A 21603-nucleotide genomic window follows, 5' to 3' on the forward strand; every position below is an offset into this window, starting at 1 on the left:
TTTCTTCATGATGTGTAAGAGCTGTGGTGTTATTACAGATGCGGGGGCTTTATCTACAGTATTACTGTAATTACAGTGGATATCATAATAGTAAATCAACTAGCTTTACATTTAAATAATCACAACAACAAAAACACGTAGCCTAGTTAATATTATTTAAAAATTAAACAAGTAAAGATGACGATACTTAATCGGTGCTCGTTCAGTAAATGCGCGGCTGCACTGATGTGTTTTGAATCTGGATTTATATGCACAGCAAACACAGACCGTTAGTTTTTGGGGAACTAAATACTAACGTAAGGGGAACGTTCTTTTTATTGTTTTATTGTTCTGTTTTTTTGTAACCATAAAATAACGTTCCCAACAACCTAAAAGTAACTAATACAGAACGTTCTCTAATGATTATTCTCAGTGTATTTTTTATAACTCTGTAACTTTCCAATGATGATAATAATAATAATAATAATATACTAAAGTATTTTTTATTATTACTATTATATTATTACTACTGTTATTACTATATTATATTATTACTATTACACACACACACACACACACATGTCTGGTCAGCTATCCTTGTGGGGACTCTCCATAGGTGTAATGGTTTTTATACTGTACAGACCGTATTTTCTATCGCGCTACACCAACCCTACACCTAACCCTAACCCTCACAGGAAACTTTCTGCATTTTTTGATTTTTAAGAAACTTCATTCTGTGTAATTTATTAGCTTGTTTACCCGTGGGGACCTCAATTTAGGTCCCCACCGTGACACGAGTCCCCATGAGTCTGTGTGTATTCAGGTTTAAGTCCCCACCAGAATAGAAAAACAAGTACATATATATATACACACACACATACATATATGCGTGTGTGTGTGTGCGTGAATTAATGTCATATTTTCTAAACCATACATTGTGTTGAAATAATATTTATTTGGTGCAGAAGAAATTTAAAATCTGGGTAACGTTATCCCGTATGGACAGATTATGAGCAGTTGATTAGCTCAGATTATTTTTATTACTTAAACAATAGATAAAACAGGATATGGTTTTTATAATACTTATTAGGCGTCCATATAGATAATTTCCATGCCCCATACTGACGTTACACTGGGTCGTGTGTGTGCTGGATTACTGACGTTAAGGAAACGTTGAAATAACGTTATACAAACCAGAAACTAACGTTCTATTTCCAAAAATAAAACTTTCCTGTCTAACCAAAAGCTAGCTTTAAAAAACAACGTTCTGGGAACCAAGATTTGTTAGTAGGGTGGCTACTGTCTTGTTATGTGACAGTCTGCGATAGTAAATCACACAATTTTTTTTTTTCTGAAGTAGCTAACTTTATATCCATATGTTGTTTTGGATTATCAATGTTATTAAACAACAGACAACCAGGGAGTGATGGAGAAGTGACAGATCATTTACCATGACATGATATGCAGTCATCTTGTGCATGGGTGTAAATATTTATTTGAAATACAGAGTTATTGTACTTCAATACTGAAATTGAATACTGATGATTTGGGAGTTTGTACTTTACTCAACTGAATACTTCAACTAAAAGACATTTCTAATTAAAATTTTTTTTCTTTTTCTTTTTTTTTTTTTTTACACTTTTGAAAAGTACTACTGTACATTTTCATTTCATATAGGTAGGTGTGACTACACAGTAATTCAGCTAATACGCTGACCCACCAGCGTGGAGGAGACACAAACTGAATTTAACTTATGTTTGCGCAGAAGAAAACGGACTGCTGTGGTGTAAACTCGAGGTTTAGGATGTCTGATAGTTTTTTGGTGACAATTATCATAAAGTCCACTTCTCTGAGAGCTGAGCTTCAACTCTAATAAAATACACCTGAACAGGCAAATTGAGGTCTTCAGGATTACTAAAAAATCGAGGGCCAGAATTGAGAACTCCTGCCATTAAGGTTTTTATGTCTTCATGCTACTTCTCATATCAGATCTAAGGAAAATTCTCACTTTGTAAAGTATGGACTAGTGGTTCGTTTAGGATGGGAGCACTACAGAAAGATTCCGGCCAGAGAATCCTTTTATCAGCTTTATTTTCAAGATCAGGATGCCAATATACAAGTTCTTATAAGTGTCTATGTGGTCTAAACAGAGAGAAAAGGAAAAAGAAATAATGCAATGGTAAGAATAACTGATTAATAAACAAATAAAGGAATACTATACTATGCTCATTGTCATAATTCACAACAGTACAGTACATAAATAATAATTTATGTTAATACAGTGCAACAAAATATGTTACTATTATACCTTTTAATATCTATACCGCTGCACCTTTAATTGGCTATGCAGCCTGAGACTGTATCACTATAACACTCGATGCAGATAGCACCAAATAAACAGTAAATGCACTGCACTGAAACACAGAAGCATATCGCTAAATAACTAACACAAATAAAGTCTAAATCGACATATAGAGGGCTAATTATTGCACACAGGAAACATGTTGCATATTATATCACGCTCTGGCATCATGACTACACTAATTAGTCACGCAGTTCAACAAATAAAACTAGTTCGCATGAACATACATGAATCTCAAACATTCATCACAATGCAGTACAAGCATGCAACAGTAGTAAAAACTTACTTGCTTTTCATAAAACGCACACAAAAGTAAAGAAAAGGGTCTCAGCGTTTTCTCTCGTCATCCCTGAGCGCGCGAACAACTGAGCAGCGCACTACATTCTCTGTCCAGGCGCATTTCACGTGATGGAGCGTTCACGCGCTTAGAAAACTTCAGCGCTAAAGAATAGACTTTCAGACAAGGCCGCCCCCAACTGTCCACATGGCAGTTGAAGAGTATGAGAAAGTCTATTTGGTGGTCTCTTCCTCGTCCTTGTCCTCCAGAGCTGGGAGCAGGATGAGCCGAGCGACTGGACGAATGTAGGTGCGGTCCTTCACTTGAACACTGATAGTCCGTACACGTCCATCTGCTCCTGGATGAGTCTTGGTAATCCGTCCTACAGGCCATGATGCTCGGGGGAGTTGGGAATCCACGATTAAAACGACATCGCCTATGGAGAGTGCCTTACCGTCCTTCCTCCACTTACTGCGCTCTTGTAGCCCTGGTAGGTAGTGACTGATGAAGGATGACCAGAAGCGATCGGCGATGGCTTGGCTATGCCTCCAACGTCTTCTACCGAGGTCACTGGGATCGTAAACTGCTTGAGGAAGTGACGAGTCATGACGGCCCATGAGGAGGAGGTTAGGCGTGACCGGGTCTGGATCAGAGGCATCTGATGACAAGTAGCCTAAGGGTTTCGCATTCATTATGCCCTCGACCTCCACTAGGATTGTCATCAGGACTGGTTCAGGAACAGTCTGGTCTTTAAGGACAACGCGAAGTGCAGTCTTGATGGATTTCACTTCCCTCTCCCATGTGCCTCCGAAGTGTGGCGCACTTGGAGGATTGAATCGGAAGGATATCTGCTGTTCAGCAAGTTGCTCTCTCCACTGAGGTGCCATGGCAGCAACGGCTTCACGTAGCTCTCTCTCTCCACCGACAAAGTTGGTACCATTGTCCATGAGGAGTTCGAACGGTTTGCCACGTCGAGAGATGAATCTTCTCAGTGACAGCAGGAAAGCATCGGTATCAAGGCTTTCTAATAGATCCAGATGCACCGAGCGAGTTGTCATGCATTTGTAGACAATGCCCCACCTTTTCTCAGTGCGGCGACCGATCCTCACTTGGAAAGGTCCAAAGCAATCAACTCCGGTTGAATAGAATGGTGGCTTAGTGAGTCGTAGCCGAGCTGGTGGGTAATCTGCCATCTTCGGTACATCGGGTTTTGCTCTCCATCTCCGGCACTCCAGACATGAATGTTGATGCTTTCGAATAGCCTCTCTACCACGGATAATCCAAAACCTGCGTCTGATCTCGGCAAGAACTCGTTCTGGCCCAGGGTGCAGTAGTGACTCATCAAAATCCTTGACGATAAGCTTTGTCACAGGATGGCTTGGGTCCAGGATAACTGGATGGATAGTATCCAGGTCTAGTCCTTCAGCATGCCTTAACCTGCCACCAACTCTAAGTAGCTCCGTGGCTTCTTCATATTCTGGTGACAGAGATGCGAGACGACTGTCTGAAGGAAGAGTACGCCCAGCTTTGAGAGCTCTCAATTCTTCAGCAAAGCAGTCCTCTTGAGCCCTTTGTAACATCAGCTTCTCTGCTTGCAGAAAATCAGCAGCGGGAAAGTGTACTGTAGTATTAGCATCAGCCGCCCCGTGAAGGGAGCTAGCAGTTTCCTTAAGAAGCTCTTTCCAGTTGGAGAACTTACTGGGGTCTGGAAGTTGTGTTGGCAAGATGCTGGACATAGTTCCCATGAAGGCAGACTTCCTTAACTCTGTGGTGTCTGGTTCTACCTCAGAGGAAGGCATGTTGGGCCACTCCTTCTCAGACAAATGGAGGAAATGTGGACCTTTGTTCCAGCGATGATCCTGTACCATTTCTTGCAGAGTGAGTCCGCGGGTTATATCATCAGCTGGATTGCTTAGAGTATCAACATACCGCCATTGAACAGGATTGGTCAGGTTCTGGATTTCTGCGACGCGTGTTCCAACGAACACTTTGTAACGGCAAGATTCTGATTTGATCCAATGTAGTACAGCTGTGGAGTCTGACCAAAGAGTGATGTGCTCAGGGGGGACTGCAAGCTCTGTCTCGATCACTCTAGCCAGCTGTGCACCTGTAAGCGCGGCACTGAGCTCAAGACGTGGAATAGACATCTGTTTACGGGGCGCGACTCTCGATCTGGCAAACACGAAGGAGACATAGACTCGTTGACTGTCATCTGTCGTCTGCATGTAGGCTACTGACCCATAGGCGCGCTCCGAGGCATCACAAAAAATGTGGATGTGACGGGTTGCGCTGGCAGTATCGGCGGTGGCTGGTGCATAGGAACGAGGCAGCTTGAGATGTTGCAAAGTGGGAATTTCCTGCACCCAATTCAACCATTTCTCCAGAAGGTCAGCAGGTTGGATCTTGTCATCCCAGCTAATGTTGGCCTTCCACATGTCCTGAACCAGCACTTTACATCTTGTTGTGAATGGCACAATGTAGCCCAATGGGTCGTAAAGCTTGGCAAGGACACTGTAGACGTTACGAAGAGTAGCGTCTGAAGATTCCGTATGGCGATGTTTGTAACTCAGGGTGTCGTTCAGACAGTCCCAGCAGAGTCCAAGCGTGGGCTCTTGGAGGTTGTCACTGGCCTTGGATAGCCATAGCTCACTGCTAGCCGACTGCGCCTCAGGAGGTAGATGTGCTACAACTTCAGGCATGTTACTAGCCCATTGCCGGATCTCGAAACCTCCCTTGTTCAGAAGTGCTCGCAGATCATCGACTAGAACCTTGGCATACTCAGCTTTACTCACACTGTGGAGGCAATTGTCGACATAGAACGAGTGCTCGGTCACATGCATGAGAGGAGAATCTGGTTGTTCTTGGTCTCTGACGTGCTGCTGGAGGGCAAAGACTGCACAACAGGGGCTGCACGTTGTTCCGAATGGTAACACCTCCCATTGGAATATGCGTGGTTCAGATGTCCTCTGCATGTCACGCCACAGGAACCGTAAGAGTGGTTTATCACTGGGCAACAAGCGGATCTGGTGGAACATCGACTTAATATCTCCGCTGATGGCAACCGCATGACATCGAAACCGCATCAGGACTCCAATCATGGTCGGACCGAGCGTTGGTCCCGGCAGGAGTTGGTCATTCAGGGACAGACCGTTAAAGGAGAAGGAACAGTTAAATACTACTCTGTCCTTTCCATTGTGGTGCACCATATGATGAGGTACGTACCACGACTCTGTGGACTTTGCTGCCTCTTCTGTAGAGATTTCTGCGACATAACCAGACTGAATAAGTTTATCCATCTCCTTGCAATATGAGGCTGCTCGAGCGTTATCCTTAGCCAACCGGCGCTCAGTGCTGCGTAGGTTAGGCATCACGGCATCTTGCTGTGCATAAAGGCGGATGACTGGCTGACGACGCAACAGTGGAGTAGCGTAGCGCTGGGTACCATCCACAGATACACGTTCGGAGGCTGTCTGTAAGAGGATGAGTGCCTGTTGGTCTTGCTTGGAACGTGTTGCAGTCTTCTCACTGACATAGGGGACTGTGTCAATGTGCCAAAGTCGTTCCACATTCCTGAGGAGTTCAGTATATGAAGACTCAGTGGCGATGTGCAGACAGGAAGACTGGTGAGAAGAGACTGGTATGATGTCAGAAGGACCTTGCAAGGACCAGCCTAGCCTTGTGCAGATGGCTATAGGACCGCCAGATGGACCTGCTCTGACTGGCTGTGTAGGAGTAAGAAGCTGAGGCATATCAGAGCCGATGAGGAGCAGAGGTTGGGCTCTGTGGATAGGCGTCAAAGGAAGTCCTTTGAGATGCTCATAGCGCTTCTGGAGAGCTGCTACTGGGTATGTGTGTTCAGATAAACTCAGACTGCTTGCAGTGAACGCATGTTGAATCCAAAACTTCTTGTTTGGCTTGAAGATGGGGGATACATGAAAGCTAACTGAGGAACCTTTCAGTTCTTTCACCTCTTGCTGGACTGTCCTCAGATAAAGTGTCTCTGGATGTTGAGAGAGTTGTAGTTGCTCTACAGCTTGTGGGAGGATAATCGTTCTCTCCGAACCATCATCGAGCACTGCAAATGTCTCAAGAGTGCGATCTCCATGATGCAGGAGCACTTTGACAACCTTCAGCAACACTCTCTGAGGGCTTCGGGGCTGCTCAATGTAGACAATGGGCTTCGGATTACTGACCATCAGCACTTTCTGGGATGACTCTTGAATGGTGTCATGGAGGACTGTAAGGTGTTTCTCTTTGCAAATCTTACAGGGGCGTTTAAGCGTGCAGACTGTAGCTTTGTGGCCGCGGCCGCATTTCCAACATCTGTCACCTTCCTGGATCCACTTCTTAATCTCAGCAGTAGACATTTTCTTAAAGTCGGGGCATGAGTTAAGGTAGTGCTCCTTATTGTTGCAGAATGGACAATAAGGACTGAGTTTGAAAGCTTGGGACTTCGCATGAAAGGTCTCCTTGTTAGCTGTCTCACCAGAGCAGAGGAAGACTGACGCTATTTTATCTTTGGGCTTTGAACTACGTTGATCTCTCTTTGGAAGGGTAGGCCCTGTAGAATTGTAGAGAAGAGTAGCTCGACTAGCAAGACGCTTGGCTTGAGCCTTCATCTGCAGCCACGCAGCGAGGTCAGGCAGGGAGTAGGTGAGCTCTGAACCTGGCTGCAGGATGCCGTGAATGAGACAATATTCCACAAATCCATCTCTGTGGGAAGGAGACATTTTGCTTAAGAGACGGTCAACATGAGAACCACACCTGAGCTCGTATCCAACTGGTCCCTCTAAAGTGCGCAGCATACCGACCAGCGACTGGACTGAGAGAGCGAAAGAGTCAAATGCCTCTGCGTCTCCTGACTTAATGGCTGGGGAGTTGAGTATTGTTGCCAGTTCACTTTGAACCAGTTGTCTTGGCTGGCCATATTTGTCTTGCAGAGCTCCCATTGCAGCTGTATACGGTGCGGGGTCATACATGTATGATTTAGCCAACTGCAGAGCACTCTGAAGCTTGAGCTGACTCAGAAGAACTTGAAATTTATAGTGCTCGCTGAGATGAGGGTGACTATTCATCAAGTTGTCGAGCGCCATCTTCAAAAGTGCGAAATCACTTTCTTTGCCGCTCTCGAAGAAGGGAAGTGTTGGTTTGGGAATGCCGTAAGATGTCGCAATCAGGGTTTCCATACCTGGGTAGGTCAAGGGTGATGCTGTCTGAACTGGTGTTGCAGTTGGTATACTGCAGTTAGTATACTGCACTGCAGGAGGTGGCGGTGCCACTGTAACTGCTCGTGGTGGCATTGTGAAGCTTGTACTGGTAGCTGGAGCCCCTATGTTCTGAGACGGTAGATTAGTTGTGACAGAAGACCTTGCCAACGGTGACGCTCCACCTGCCTGTACCGTGGGTAGGACGGGAACGAATGAGACAGGTACAGATGGAAGTCCAGAGACTGGTACTGCAATCGGTGCTGTGCTGACAGGAAAACTGATCTGGGCACTCGTAACGGGATTAGCAGGTGGTGCTAATATCGGAGTAGGAACAGTGGAGAGAGGTGTTATCGGAACTGGCTCTGGATTTGGCTGTTGCACAGGTGGATGCTGCTTGGGGATTAATTGCACCTGAGGTGGCTGTTGAACCAATTGTGATGGCAGAGGTAGCTTGGAGAACGTAGCAGGAGCTGACGACGTAGACAAGGAATCATCATTCGTCCCTGTCAGGTAGGTCTTTACAAGACTGGCAATGTGCATCTCCTTCTCGAGTTTCTTTAAGCGCCTGCGTCTTCCCATTTCTCTAGCTATTCTCTCTTTAGCCAGATGTGCTTCCTCTTGCAGCCGCTGTCCTTCTCTGGCTTGTGCATCCAATGCTGCCGCTTCTAAGTCAGCTTTCCTTTCCTCTTCTATTTCCTGTTGTAAGTCAGCTAGCTCCAATCCTTTGATCTCCTCCTCTAAAGCAGCTTCTTGTATATCAGACGTACTTCGAAACAGATGGAGTCCGTAAGATAACTGAGAGGACCGTCGTGAATGTGCAGCTGACCGGTAACTTGTCAAACTCCTAACTCTAGTTGACTGAGCCTGGTCTGGTTGTCCTACTGGGGTAGAAGAGGCTTGGACCACAGGCTGTTGATAGGGCAAAAAATTGACTTCGTACTGGGCCAAATGTGCAGGTGGACGAGGGTCTCTCTTGGGTCTGTCCGATGACTCCTGTTGCTGACCATCAGTTGCTGACTCCATAGTGTCGGTGGAACCCAAATCCGGCTCGAAGGACCAATGTAAAGTATGGACTAGTGGTTCGTTTAGGATGGGAGCACTACAGAAAGATTCCGGCCAGAGAATCCTTTTATCAGCTTTATTTTCAAGATCAGGATGCCAATATACAAGTTCTTATAAGTGTCTATGTGGTCTAAACAGAGAGAAAAGGAAAAAGAAATAATGCAATGGTAAGAATAACTGATTAATAAACAAATAAAGGAATACTATACTATGCTCATTGTCATAATTCACAACAGTACAGTACATAAATAATAATTTATGTTAATACAGTGCAACAAAATATGTTACTATTATACCTTTTAATATCTATACCGCTGCACCTTTAATTGGCTATGCAGCCTGAGACTGTATCACTATAACACTCGATGCAGATAGCACCAAATAAACAGTAAATGCACTGCACTGAAACACAGAAGCATATCGCTAAATAACTAACACAAATAAAGTCTAAATCGACATATAGAGGGCTAATTATTGCACACAGGAAACATGTTGCATATTATATCACGCTCTGGCATCATGACTACACTAATTAGTCACGCAGTTCAACAAATAAAACTAGTTCGCATGAACATACATGAATCTCAAACATTCATCACAATGCAGTACAAGCATGCAACAGTAGTAAAAACTTACTTGCTTTTCATAAAACGCACACAAAAGTAAAGAAAAGGGTCTCAGCGTTTTCTCTCGTCATCCCTGAGCGCGCGAACAACTGAGCAGCGCACTACATTCTCTGTCCAGGCGCATTTCACGTGATGGAGCGTTCACGCGCTTAGAAAACTTCAGCGCTAAAGAATAGACTTTCAGACACACTTCATTTAAAATACTTCTGTTAACCTTATGCATCTCAGATTAGATCCACCTGCACAATGCTTCACTAGTTTGTGGAGTCCTTTTGATGCATTGTAGCAGTGATCGACTGTTTAGAGATTTTCACAGAGAAATTAGTGTGTGTGTGTGCCCAACTGTTTCATCTTTACAAGCATCATGGCACTATTCATTATATTAGACAGATCATTTGACACTTCTAAGAATACTCATAAAAATGGTTATCAGAAATGTTTGGCACAATCATAGACTCTTCAACTTAAAAAAACAATACAGGTGCTTGTCACATAATTAGAATATCATCAAAAAGTTGTCAACTAAGGAAAATCCCAAATTCAGTATCTCAGAAAATTAGAATTTTGTGAAAAGGTTCAATATTGAAGACACCTGGTGCCACACTCTAATCAGTTAATTAAGTCATAACTCCTGCAAAGCCTTTCAATGATCTCTCAGTCTAGTTCTGTAGGCTACACAATCATGGGGAAGACTGCTGACTTGTCTAAAAGACGACCATTGACACCTTGCCCAAGGAAGGCACGACAGAAAAGGTCATTGCAAAAGAGGCTGGCTGTTCACAGAGCTAGAAGGGTAGAAGAAAAGTGTACAAGCAATAGGGATAACCGCACCCTGGAGAGGAATGTGGAACAAAATCCATTCAAAAATGTGGGGGAGATTCACTAAGAGTGGACTGCAGCTGGAGTCAGTGCTTCAAGAACCACTACACACAGACATATGCAAGACATGGGTTTCAGCTTCGCATTCCTTGTGTCAAGCCTCTCTTGAACAACAGACAGCGTTCAAAAAGAACTGGACTGCTGCTGAGTGGTCCAAAGTTATGTTCTCTGATGAAAGTAAGTTGGGTGGTGTTGGTGCAGTGGATAAGACACATGTCTTTGGTGTGAGAACCCGGGTTTGAATCCACTGTGAGACACCAACGTATCCCTGAGCAAGACACTTAAACCATAGTTGTTCCAGAGGCGTGCGACCTCTGACATATATACCAATTGTAAGTCGCTTTGGATAAAAGCGTCAGCTAAATGAATAAATGTAAAGTAAATTTTGCATTTCCTTTGGAAATCAGGGTCCCAGAGTCTTCAGAAAGAGAGGTGAGGCACACAATCCACGTTGCTTGAGGTCCAATGTAAAGTTTCCACAGTCAGTGATGGTTTGCGGTGCCATGTCATCTGCTGGTGTTGGTCCACTGTGTTTTCTGAGGTCCAAGGTCAACACAGCCATATACCAGGAAGTTTTAGAGCACTTCATGCTTCCTGCTGCTGACCAACTTTATGGAGATGCAGATTTCATTTTCCAACAGAACTTGGCACCGGCACACAGTGCCAAAACTACCAGTTCCTGTAAATGATATCATAAGTAAATGATATCATTTTTTGTACCGTAAACAAAATAGTATTATTTAAGTCATAGGTTGGAGGCAGCAACACATCAGTGACGTCACACATAATAAACACACATGACTGACAAAGACCGATAGCTCCTCTTGCTTTGAGTGAACCATTGGTATTTCTAACTGACTTGATCCTAATGATTTGAGTGGTCTGTGTATTCAATGAGCATATCTGCAATGTTTTTTGAGGTCCTAGCCCATTCAGTGATTTATAAATTAGTAATTACTTTAAAATCAATCTTAAATGTAACTGGAAGCCAGTGTAAGAACCTCTGAATTCTGGCGTGATATGCACAGATTTTCAGGTTCTAGTCTGAATCTTGGCAGCACTGTTCTGGATGAGCTGCAGCTGTCTAATGTTGTTTATGAGAAAGCTGGTCAGGAGTCCATTACAATAGTCCACCCTGCTGGTAATCAAGGCATGAATGAGTTTCTCCCAAGTCTTGACTGGAAACAAAACATCTTGATTGCAAATTTGATTCATAGATTTGTTTGACTGCAGAAACCAAGGTCTGACTCAATAATCACACCAAGTTTCTTGAATTGATTTTTAATTGTTTGGCCCATAGAGTCAAGGCATGCATTCACCTTGAGAACTTCATCTTAGTTTCCAAATGCAATGTCTTCAGTCAGGCAGAGGGAGTCAGTGGGCCTTAAGTCAGTAGGCGATAAGGATAGATAAAATTGGGTATAATCTGCATAGCTGTGATAGATCGGCAATTTGGTTCTTTCTCATTATTTGATTAAGTGTAAGCATATACAGGTTAAACAAGAGCGGTGCAAGAATTGAGCCTTGTGGGACTCCACATGTCATTGACGTCCAGTTAGACTTATGCTCTCCTAGACTCACATAATAACCTCTCCCTTCTAAGTATGACCTGAACCATTTGAGTACCATCCCAGAAAGCCCAACCCTGTTTTCCAGTCTCTCTAGAAGTATGTTATGATTGACAGCGCAAACAGTTTAAGTTACTTTTTATAAGGTTTGAGAAGAAGCACTTTCTAGCTGTGCCTAGTTCCACATTGAAAACATGGTGTGGCTCTGGTGTTTCTGGTGGCTGAAATATGTTGTCCTGTCTTAAGAAGTGTATTTTTTATACATGTCATATGAAGCAAGTTGTCCCATGTTACATTCTTATTTGGTCACAATTTTTTAATGATATATTTACAGTATGCGTTCATGTTATTAATGTCTAATAAAAAAAAAATTTAATCAGAGATGTATGAGATATATCTGTGATGTTTTCTTTTGTTTTTGTGATGATGTTCTTCTGTATTTGTTGTGTTGTTGTTGTTGTGTGACTCAGTGCCTCTGAAGAGCATCTCGGTGCAGGTTCGGGTTCAGGATCATGTAGCCACAGTCTCCTCCACTCTGCAGTATGTGAATGAGGAAGAGCGCCCCCTGGAGGCCTTGTTCGTCTTCCCTCTGCCTGCTGATGCTGCTGTCTGCCACTTCAGTGCCAAGATCGGAGAGCAGGAGATTGTGGCGGAGGTGCAGGACAGAGAAAGCGTGAGTCCAAATAGAAATCTGCAGGACATAGATTTGTTTATTCATACTACACGTCACTTTTTAATTAAACCGTATCTTGCAGGCGAGGGATCAGTATGATGATGCTGTGAGTTCGGGTCAGCAGGCGTTTCTGTTGGAAGAGAGCGCTGAGAGTCCTGATGTGTTCAGACTGAGTGTGGGGTGTCTGTCGGCGGGTCAGAACGCTGCTGTCACCATCATCTACATCACTGAGCTCGCTGTGCAGGCCGACCACTCGCTGCGCTTCTGTCTGCCGGCTGTACTCAACCCTCGATACACACAAGCAGGTACTGCAGCAGCTCTGACACACACTTTATTAGAGGAGAGAAGCTGGTTCTAACACACTCTGTGTGTGTGTGTGTGTGCGTGTCAGGTTCAGGTGCTGGTATCGTCTCAGAGATTTCATCAGGATGTGGAGCTGTTCCCTACACGCTGACTCTCAGTGTTCATGTGAGCTCTCCAAAGCCCATCTCCAAACTAGAGTCCAACTGCTCTCTGGATCCTCTAGTGTTCCTGCAGTCTGATCACACTCAGGCCACGGTACTGTGTGTCTTCATGTGTTTATCTGGATGTGTGAGCAGAGCAGATTGAAGCATGTGTTGTTTATGTGTGCAGGTGAATCTGAGTCCTGGTCACATGTTTGATAAGGACTTTGAGCTGTTTGTGTTCTATCAGGATACCCATCAGCCCTCTGCTATAGTGGAGGCAGGAGTGACCACTGCCCCGCCAGGTACGACCTGCAGGTCACTGGCGTTATGGGATTGAGAGACCAAGCTGTCACTGACTCTTTATTTCTTTATTTCAGGCTCTCTGATGAGAGACCCAGTGGTCATGATAAGTTTGTACCCAGAGTTCCCAGAGGACGTAAAGAAATCACTGGCAACTCGAGGGGAGTTTGTTTTTGTGATTGACAGATCAGGCAGCATGGGCAGCATGATGCATTATGGGAAAAGAGCAAAGATGCGCATTGAAAGTGCAAAAGTAAGATTAAAGATTCACTTACAGGATGTTTTTATGTCCAAATAAAGATTCATAATGGGTGTTGAGTTTGTTTTGGGATTTTATTAAATTCTGAAAAAATTACCAATGACTTGTGTACAGTAAAATTTTGGTACATAAACTTATTACACTAGACTTAAAAACCTAAGTCATGTATTTGTTGTCTGCAATATTCACAATTACATTTTAACGTCAGTTACAAAAAGGTAGATTTGTCTAATTTGAATCAGAAATATAAGACTGATTATCCCTTCACAGAATTAACATAGTGACTATGTTAATGTTGCTGGGCCCAGAAATGTGTGTTAAGAAAGTCCAAAGAGTTCTGTTGAGTTTAAATATCTGTCCATGTCTCTCTTTAGGACACTCTGCTGTTACTGTTGAAGAGTCTGCCCATGGGATGCTACTTCAATATCTATGGATTTGGCTCTCATTTTGAGTCCTTCTTCCCGTTAGTATCTATCATTGACAGATATAAAGTTTTGAAATGTGTCAGTGGAGGTGAGATGTGTTTCTGTGTATCTTTGCAGTCAGAGTGTCGTGTATAATCAGGAAACAATGGATCAGGCTCTGAAGAGAGTGAAGGAAATGAAATCAGACATGGGCGGCACTGAGATTTTAAAGCCTCTAAAACACATCTACAGTCAGCGCTGTCACCCCGATCACCCCAGACAGGTACAACACCTCTGCTTACACCTGAACAATGCACTCTAACGATGTGAAGTCAAAGATTTAAGACTGTTTTCTCTCTTCAGCTGTTGGTCTTCACTGATGGAGAGGTGGGAAACACTAAAGAGGTGCTGGACCTGGTGAAAAGTCACGCTCACTCTCATAGGTAAAGCTCTGCTGGGTTTGATCTGTGCATCATTCATATCTTCATCACTAACAGTAACAGAGCTGATCGTGTCTTCAGGTGTTTCTCGTTCGGGATTGGTGAGGGTGCGAGTGCCGCCCTCATCACAGGAATGGCCAGAGAGGGATCTGGTCACGCTCAGTTCATCACAGACACAGACCGCATGCAGCCCAAAGTAAAGCTCTTCACTGGATTTCACAGGCACAGATGTTTCCTGGTCAAATGTCTCAATGGTTTCTCTTTCTCTTCAAACTATATCAGGTGATGCAGTCGCTCAGGTTTGCTCTGCAGCCCGCTGTGGTTAATATCTCTGTGGATTGGACCCTTCCAGATGGTCTTAGTGTTGAAACACTGTCTCCTCCCATCAATGTGCTCTTCCAGGGTCAAAGGACACTCATTTATGCCCAACTGAAAGGAGAGGTGAGATGGTTTAAAGTTTCTTTAATGAGAATTAGAGACACGTGTCTCTCTTTTGTTTATATTATAAAAAATCTGTCTTTCCTCTCTCTTACAGAGTTCAGGAGGCTCTGAGGGAACTGTGACCGTCAAATACAGTCTTAAAGATCAACCAGTAACAAACCAGCTCCACTTCTGCCTCAAACCCACTGAGGAAACTGGGTAACACACATAGAAACATCCTGAATTGGAGTGACACAGAATGTTTTCTTTTCTAATCTAACACATTTGCTCCATGTTTCTGCAGGCTGTCCATCCACCGGCTGGCGGCTCGGACCCTGATCCGTTCTCTGGAGCAGGAGGAGAGGTCAGGTGCTGCAGATGTTGAGGGCATCAGGAGCAGGATGGTGGAGCTCAGTGTTCAGGCAGGAGTGAGCAGTGTTCATACAGCCTTCATTGCTGTTAATAAAGACAGCAGACAGACTGTGAAAGGACCCCTGCAGCAGAGAAGAGTGCAGACACGCGGTTAGTGCAACGATTGTGAACTTGTGAGAATATCTGTCTTTTTTCATTACCATTAAGAGAATTATCTTCTTGTTGCATACATTTGATATTTTTCAAATTTTGGTTTCTCTGCCTGCTCAACCCCTGGCGTCTAGACATCGGTCTAATTTACCGAAGGGTAAATGCACTTATGTGTAATAGAAATATGAAATGTTTAAATAAATGATTGTTGTTTTCATTGCTTTTTACAAAACTGTTGAATTGAATGATTGGTTTACAAGCCACAAACCAGAGAACTAAACAGAGAACACTAAATGAGTCTAGCTAACAGCTAACAGCTAACAGTTTGTGAAAATATATTTTTTTACAGGGAATATACGACAAGACAGGTCTCATGGTAAGATTAATCATATTGACTACTCTTCTCTTACATGATTTTGTTTTGAATTTGATTTTGAAAAAAGCAACAATGGAAGAGTTTAGGATTGGAACGTTACTGCAGTAATTAAAGGGGTAGTTAACCCAAAAATTTTAATTTGATGTTTACCTACTGACCCCCAGTGCATCCAAGATGTAGGTGACTTTGTTTCTTCAGTAGAACACAAATAAAGATTTTTAACTCAAACCGTTGCAGTCTGTTGATCATATAATGGAAGTGGATGGGAATCACGGCTTTGAGAGTCAAAAAACATACACAAACAAAACCAAATTAAACTCTACGGCTCGTGACAATACATTGATATGTAAAGACACAAAACGATCGGTCTGTGCAAGAAACTGAACAGTATTTATATGTTTTTTTTTATACCTCTGATTCACGCAATGTCTGAACTGTCCGAACTGTCCTGAGCGTGTTCTCAACAGCCGGCGCATGACATCTTCTTGCTTTACGACAGACTAATAAGTGCATTACTGCCTTCTATCTCTCAAATGGACCATTGACAATATCTACAATCTCAATTAGGAGTGTCAGTGGTCCATTAGAGAGATAGGTGGCAGTAATGCAATTATTAGTCTGTAATCTGCAGTAAAGCAAGAAGAAGAATATGACGAGTCATGTGCAAACTGTCAGTGTTGCCAAATTAAAAAAAAAAATTCAAAAAGCACCTAGCAACAAAATTAGCTATTTAAAAATAAGAAGTTTAGCAGTTTTACTAGTTAATAAGAAAATACAAAAAATGTGTAACTGTTATATATATATATATCACCTACATCTTGGATTTACACGTTTCTGGCATTTTATACATTTTGATACAATTCTTTTAACCTTAACTGATGCAATGTGTAGCTTTTTACTTCTCAAACAACCATGTTGGAAGACATATCTCATGTCCATATTTCAGGATGACAACACCAAGATTCACCAGGCTCAATTCATAAAATAGTGGTGCAGGGAGCATTGTACAGTATTAACTGGCTATTACAGAGTCCGGAGCTTTACCCTATTGAGAACTTATAGGATTTAGAACTTTACAGAGTGATTCAACTCTCTCATTGTCAATGCAATATATCTGCCAAAAAATTATGATGTTGGAAGTAAATGCTGTGATGTTGCATGATGTTGTCGAAAGAATGCAATTTAGAGTTGACCCCAGCACATCCCAAAGACTTTTAATAGGGTTAAGGTCAAAACTCTGTGGTGACCAATCCACAAACCACAAGTTGAGTCTGGTAAATCTTAATAATGCCATCCTTGAATGTGGACATGAGTGCGGTTTCCAACATGGTTGTTTGAGAAACAATATGCTACAAAGCTAGACACTACATACAAGAAACATATTCATTTCTGCAATAATGCTTCAATTTTAAAACGCATGCATGCATATATATTTTTATATGATACCTTCAATGATACTTTTAAAAATGAAACTTAACCTGATTGAACTTGACCTTATTGAATCAATCATTCAACCAATTCATTTAAATGTGACAGTCTTCATAAATGGTAAATCGAAGCATGAAGCATTGACTCATCTGATTCATTCAAAAGAGAGAGGGAAACAGTTCTGCTGTGGATTTGTTTGGAACATTTATTTGTGTTTGCACAAGAGAAACGACTGTCAGAATTTCAAATGCTTTTCTTGTCACAGTTTAAAACATTCGAGGTGTTGATTTGAGCTTGTTAAAATGTAAATGTCCCTGTTGTAGAGAGGATGTGGTAAATGGATTCTTTTATATATAAACACACATCAGTCAATCCCTGTTCCAGAGCTTTTCTTGTTTGTTAGTTCTGTTGGATGTGTCTGTTCTTGACTGTTTCTCCAGATCTCAATCTGATCTGACTTTTGCTTTCATTGCCTGTAGCCCCACAGTACAAGACAGGTAAATGCACTTTAATGTGATATTTCTGTGAAGTATGAAATGTTTGAAGCAATAATTGTTCTTTACATGTCAAATTACAAAACTGGTACATTTAATTATTGTTTTACCATCCTCACCGAACCACAGCATGATTAAGGGGTTGTTCACAGATTACAGTACATTTAACTTGGCAAAACATATAAAAACTGTAGCATTTATGGTGTAAGACACTGAAAAACGGTGAGACTCCACACAATAACCAACGTAAAGCAAGTAGAGGGTTTCATCTTTTAGGATTATGGCAAATTTGTCTTGGGTCACAAATGTCCAAATCAATCCATCCATATTCCAGAGTTATTTTGTTTGTTAGTTGTGTTGGATGTGTCTGTTCATGGCTGTTTCTCCAGATCTGAATCTCTTCTGACTTTTAGGTTGTATGCCTGTAGATCGGTCGGTCAATAGATGTTGCCCGTTACCAGGTAAATGCACATCAATGTAATAAATTTATAAAGTATGAAATACGTTTTTTTTTTTTTTTAAGTTACAAAATTGGGAGTTGGTATGAAGTTGAACTACATTTAACTTGGCACAACAAAGCTGCAGCACTCATGGAGTAATACACGGAAAAACAGTGAGATGCCACACAATAGCCAAAGACACAGTTCTGAAAGAAACACAGTGTTACCAGTGTAGATACCAGAATGAAATAATGCAATTAATCAGTTCATTTTAGCTAAAAACATGACTAGTAGTTCATTTGACAAAATAGTAAAAGACACTTCATGCATTAGTGCTTTTGTGTTTGCATGACAGCAAGGATATCAAATGCTTTTCTTGTCATTTTACAGTTTAATTATTTTATGTGTTGATTCGACCTCATTACAATGTAAAATATACTGTTTTTTTTTTTTTTTTTGGGGAGGATGTGGTAAGTGTTTCTTTTCAGTCTGTGTGGGTTTCCTGTGCCTGCAAGAATGTGTTTGTGGTATTTGCTAAGTCATATGAATGTCATGTCAAACACGTCCATTTCAGTCATCCAAATTCCAAAGCTTTTCTTTTTTGTTAGTTCTGGATGTGTTTGTTCTTGTCTGTTTCTCCAGATCTGAATCTCTTCTGACCTTGGCTTTCTCTTCCTGTAGACACATATGCTCCTCTGACAGACAGCTCTAAAGATACTAAGCGTAATGCTGTGTTCACACCAAACGCGAATAGAGCGTCAAATTCGCGTCTACCGCTTCTAGTTTGCCGCTTGACCATTTGGAGATCATTCGCTTCATTCGCGCGAGTAATTCGCTTCATTCGCGCGTGAAATTAACTTCACCACATACGCGAATTCGCGTCATGGGGGGGCTTCACGCAGGAGTTCAGGCATTTTCAACCGCCATTTTTATTCAGATAATTTTCAAAATATTACTGTTATTGTGTCATGAAATGTAGTTTTAAAAGTATTTCAGGCGAGAATGTAGTTGTTTTAAACTCAAATATGCGGTTTATTTATAATGACAGCGTCTATTTAAAAAATGTGTTTCGACGATCTCGGAGATGAGCTCCATGCGATCAGCGGGAGCTCCGTCATCATGTATCCGCCGAGAGTAGCCTTACCTCGGCTAGAACTTCTGACATTTGCCGCTGGCTCTGATGTATCTTTAGTGGTTCAAGATAAAATATAATTCGTTTGGGGTAAAATGAAACGTTTCTTATCTTTGGCCTTTATTAAATTTATCTATTAATATGTTTATATATATATATATATATATATATATATATATATATATATATATATATATATATATATATATATATAGGTCATTTTTATTCCTGTCTCTATAGAAATATAAACTTTTGTCATATTTCTCTGGTTGACTGCTCACTGACAACATCTGTCGTTCCTCCTTGTTGAATGAGTGGAGAAGGGTAGCTATTCCTGCACAACCAGAGGCTGTAGGAACATACTGTTGAAAGAGTGACTCCTAACAGGCTCCTGATTGGTTAACGCGGCAAGAATTGACGCCAAAGTTCAAATTTTTCAACTCGGGCGGCAGACGCGAATTCGCGTCAAACGCTAAATGCACAAAAAGTACCATTCGCGCGAAACGCTCTATTCGCGCGTCAATTCGCGTCATTCGCGCGAACGAGGCAAATTCGCGTCTTCCGCGCCGCGCTTAACGCCCCATTCGCGCCGCGAGACCTCCAGACGCGCGTAAACGCGCCTTTGCATTGACTTAACATTGAAATCATTCGCGCCAGACGCTCTATTCGCGTTTGGTGTGAACACAGCATAAGTCACTGGTGGGTGAAGTAAGTGCACCTCAATGTAATATTAGTTATGTGAAAGAGTGCATTTTTATGCATTTCAGTCTGTAACTGTTAATGACTTAAAGCAAACCTTTACAGAAAATATGCAAATAAGGACATTAACCCAAGGTACAGGAATGTACAGTGTGAAACAGCAGCTCAATAATACCCAGAATGCATTGTTAACCCTGAGTACATTGAGCAGTCCGAAATGTAAACCCAGGATTTCATTTACCCAGGGATTGGATTTCTTATTTTTTTTTAGAAGTGTTTAAATCCATTTAAAATTATTGTTTCAAAATACTGTTGTTCCTTGTCCCTTCACTGTTTACATTTGGTGTGAGCAGCTCATGTTGATGTGAAATGTATTTATTTTTTAGATATTGAATACGGAGCCTTGTCTGGTAATAGACTCTTCTTCTTCTTCTGTGTTTTTGTATTTCCACTCCACATGCTTTTCTCATCACTTTACAGTTTAATTTGAGGAGTTGATTTGACCTAATTAAGATGTGAAATGTACAGTTTTTTTTGTTTTAGTGAGGATGTGGTAAGTGGTTCTTTTCAGTCTGTGTGGGTTTCATGCTTTTACAGGAATGTGTTGGTGGTTTTTCTAAAACAGAGGTCACAACATCAGTTCAGTAGCATTCACTGGAAATGACTGAGTACTAAAAGTGCTGAGTGTACCTCTTTTTATGGGTTCATTGACCAAAAAAACAACAAACAAAAAAACAATACAAAGGAAATAGCAAAATTGTTTCTGGCCAAAGATGTTAATTTCAATCATTCTTTATTTCAAAGCTTTTTTTCGTGTTTTTTTAGTTTTGTAGGAAGTGTCTGTTCTCTGCAGTTTCTCTGAATCTGTTCTGATCTTAGCTTTCTCTGCTTGTAGGCGCTCTACGGGTTAGGTCTATATTACCGCTGGGTAAGTGCACCTCAATGTAATAAAAGCTTCATGAAAGAGTGAAGGAATAAAGATGAATTCAATTCCTCATCCACAGCACTAAACAGAGAACACTAAATGATTCCCACTTGACCGTTAACAAGATGTCAACTTAATTTGTTTTAGGGAAACTGCGTCAAGCCCCGTCTCTTAATCGTGGTGAGATAAATCATACTGACTACTTTTATCTTTTTTTCTGTGTGTGTGTGTGTGTGTGTTGTGTTTGCATGTGAAATTTTTTGTGTTTTATGTTAAGAATGCTGTTCAAATTGCACTTTATAGGGTGCAGGATCTAAGAACTGTTATACTTTTACTTTTTTTGTAGTGTAAATGTAGTTTTGTATCTATTGCTTACCTTAAATCAGCGTATTTAGAATATTTACCCCATTACATTAACTTAGTGGGCAATTTTTTGAACGAAAAACCAATCTTTCATGTGAATTCTTAAATGTTATTGATTAAATAAGAATAAGACGCAAGGGCTGTTTTTTAACTAATATTTGTTAATGCAAATGAATTTAGAGGCCAACATCTTATGAGAAAAGTAGTTTTATTATTATTGCGGAAACATACTGAAAATATACAATTGTTGTTTTGTGTGTGAGATTAAATAATTGTAATTATGTATCTATACATATGGATGTTTGTGCCTGTTAGTTAGTGA

General features: G+C 41.6%; 1 protein-coding gene across 2 annotated transcripts in view; it reads left to right on the top strand.

Moving 5' to 3' along the window:
• LOC127946844 (von Willebrand factor A domain-containing protein 5A) overlaps positions 1 to 21603 on the top strand; it is a 70227-nt gene that overhangs the window by 180 nt on the left and 48444 nt on the right. The window contains exons 2-19 of one of the 2 annotated variants that reach the window (XM_052543661.1): positions 12431 to 12633; positions 12716 to 12938; positions 13025 to 13191; positions 13267 to 13381; positions 13457 to 13632; positions 14013 to 14101; positions 14181 to 14325; positions 14406 to 14485; positions 14564 to 14678; positions 14765 to 14923; positions 15018 to 15121; positions 15207 to 15424; positions 15774 to 15800; positions 17708 to 17725; positions 18136 to 18183; positions 20380 to 20403; positions 20889 to 20921; positions 21066 to 21098. In XM_052543661.1, the coding sequence (XP_052399621.1) occupies positions 12431 to 12633; positions 12716 to 12938; positions 13025 to 13191; positions 13267 to 13381; positions 13457 to 13632; positions 14013 to 14101; positions 14181 to 14325; positions 14406 to 14485; positions 14564 to 14678; positions 14765 to 14923; positions 15018 to 15121; positions 15207 to 15424; positions 15774 to 15800; positions 17708 to 17725; positions 18136 to 18183; positions 20380 to 20403; positions 20889 to 20921; positions 21066 to 21098 (1977 nt within the window). The remainder of the gene's footprint in view (positions 1 to 12430; positions 12634 to 12715; positions 12939 to 13024; positions 13192 to 13266; positions 13382 to 13456; positions 13633 to 14012; positions 14102 to 14180; positions 14326 to 14405; positions 14486 to 14563; positions 14679 to 14764; positions 14924 to 15017; positions 15122 to 15206; positions 15425 to 15773; positions 15801 to 17707; positions 17726 to 18135; positions 18184 to 20379; positions 20404 to 20888; positions 20922 to 21065; positions 21099 to 21603) is intronic. The other variant, XM_052543662.1, reaches the window with a different exon arrangement.

Source organism: Carassius gibelio, chromosome A25, assembly GCF_023724105.1.
Source record: "Carassius gibelio isolate Cgi1373 ecotype wild population from Czech Republic chromosome A25, carGib1.2-hapl.c, whole genome shotgun sequence".
Lineage (NCBI taxonomy): Eukaryota > Metazoa > Chordata > Actinopteri > Cypriniformes > Cyprinidae > Carassius > Carassius gibelio.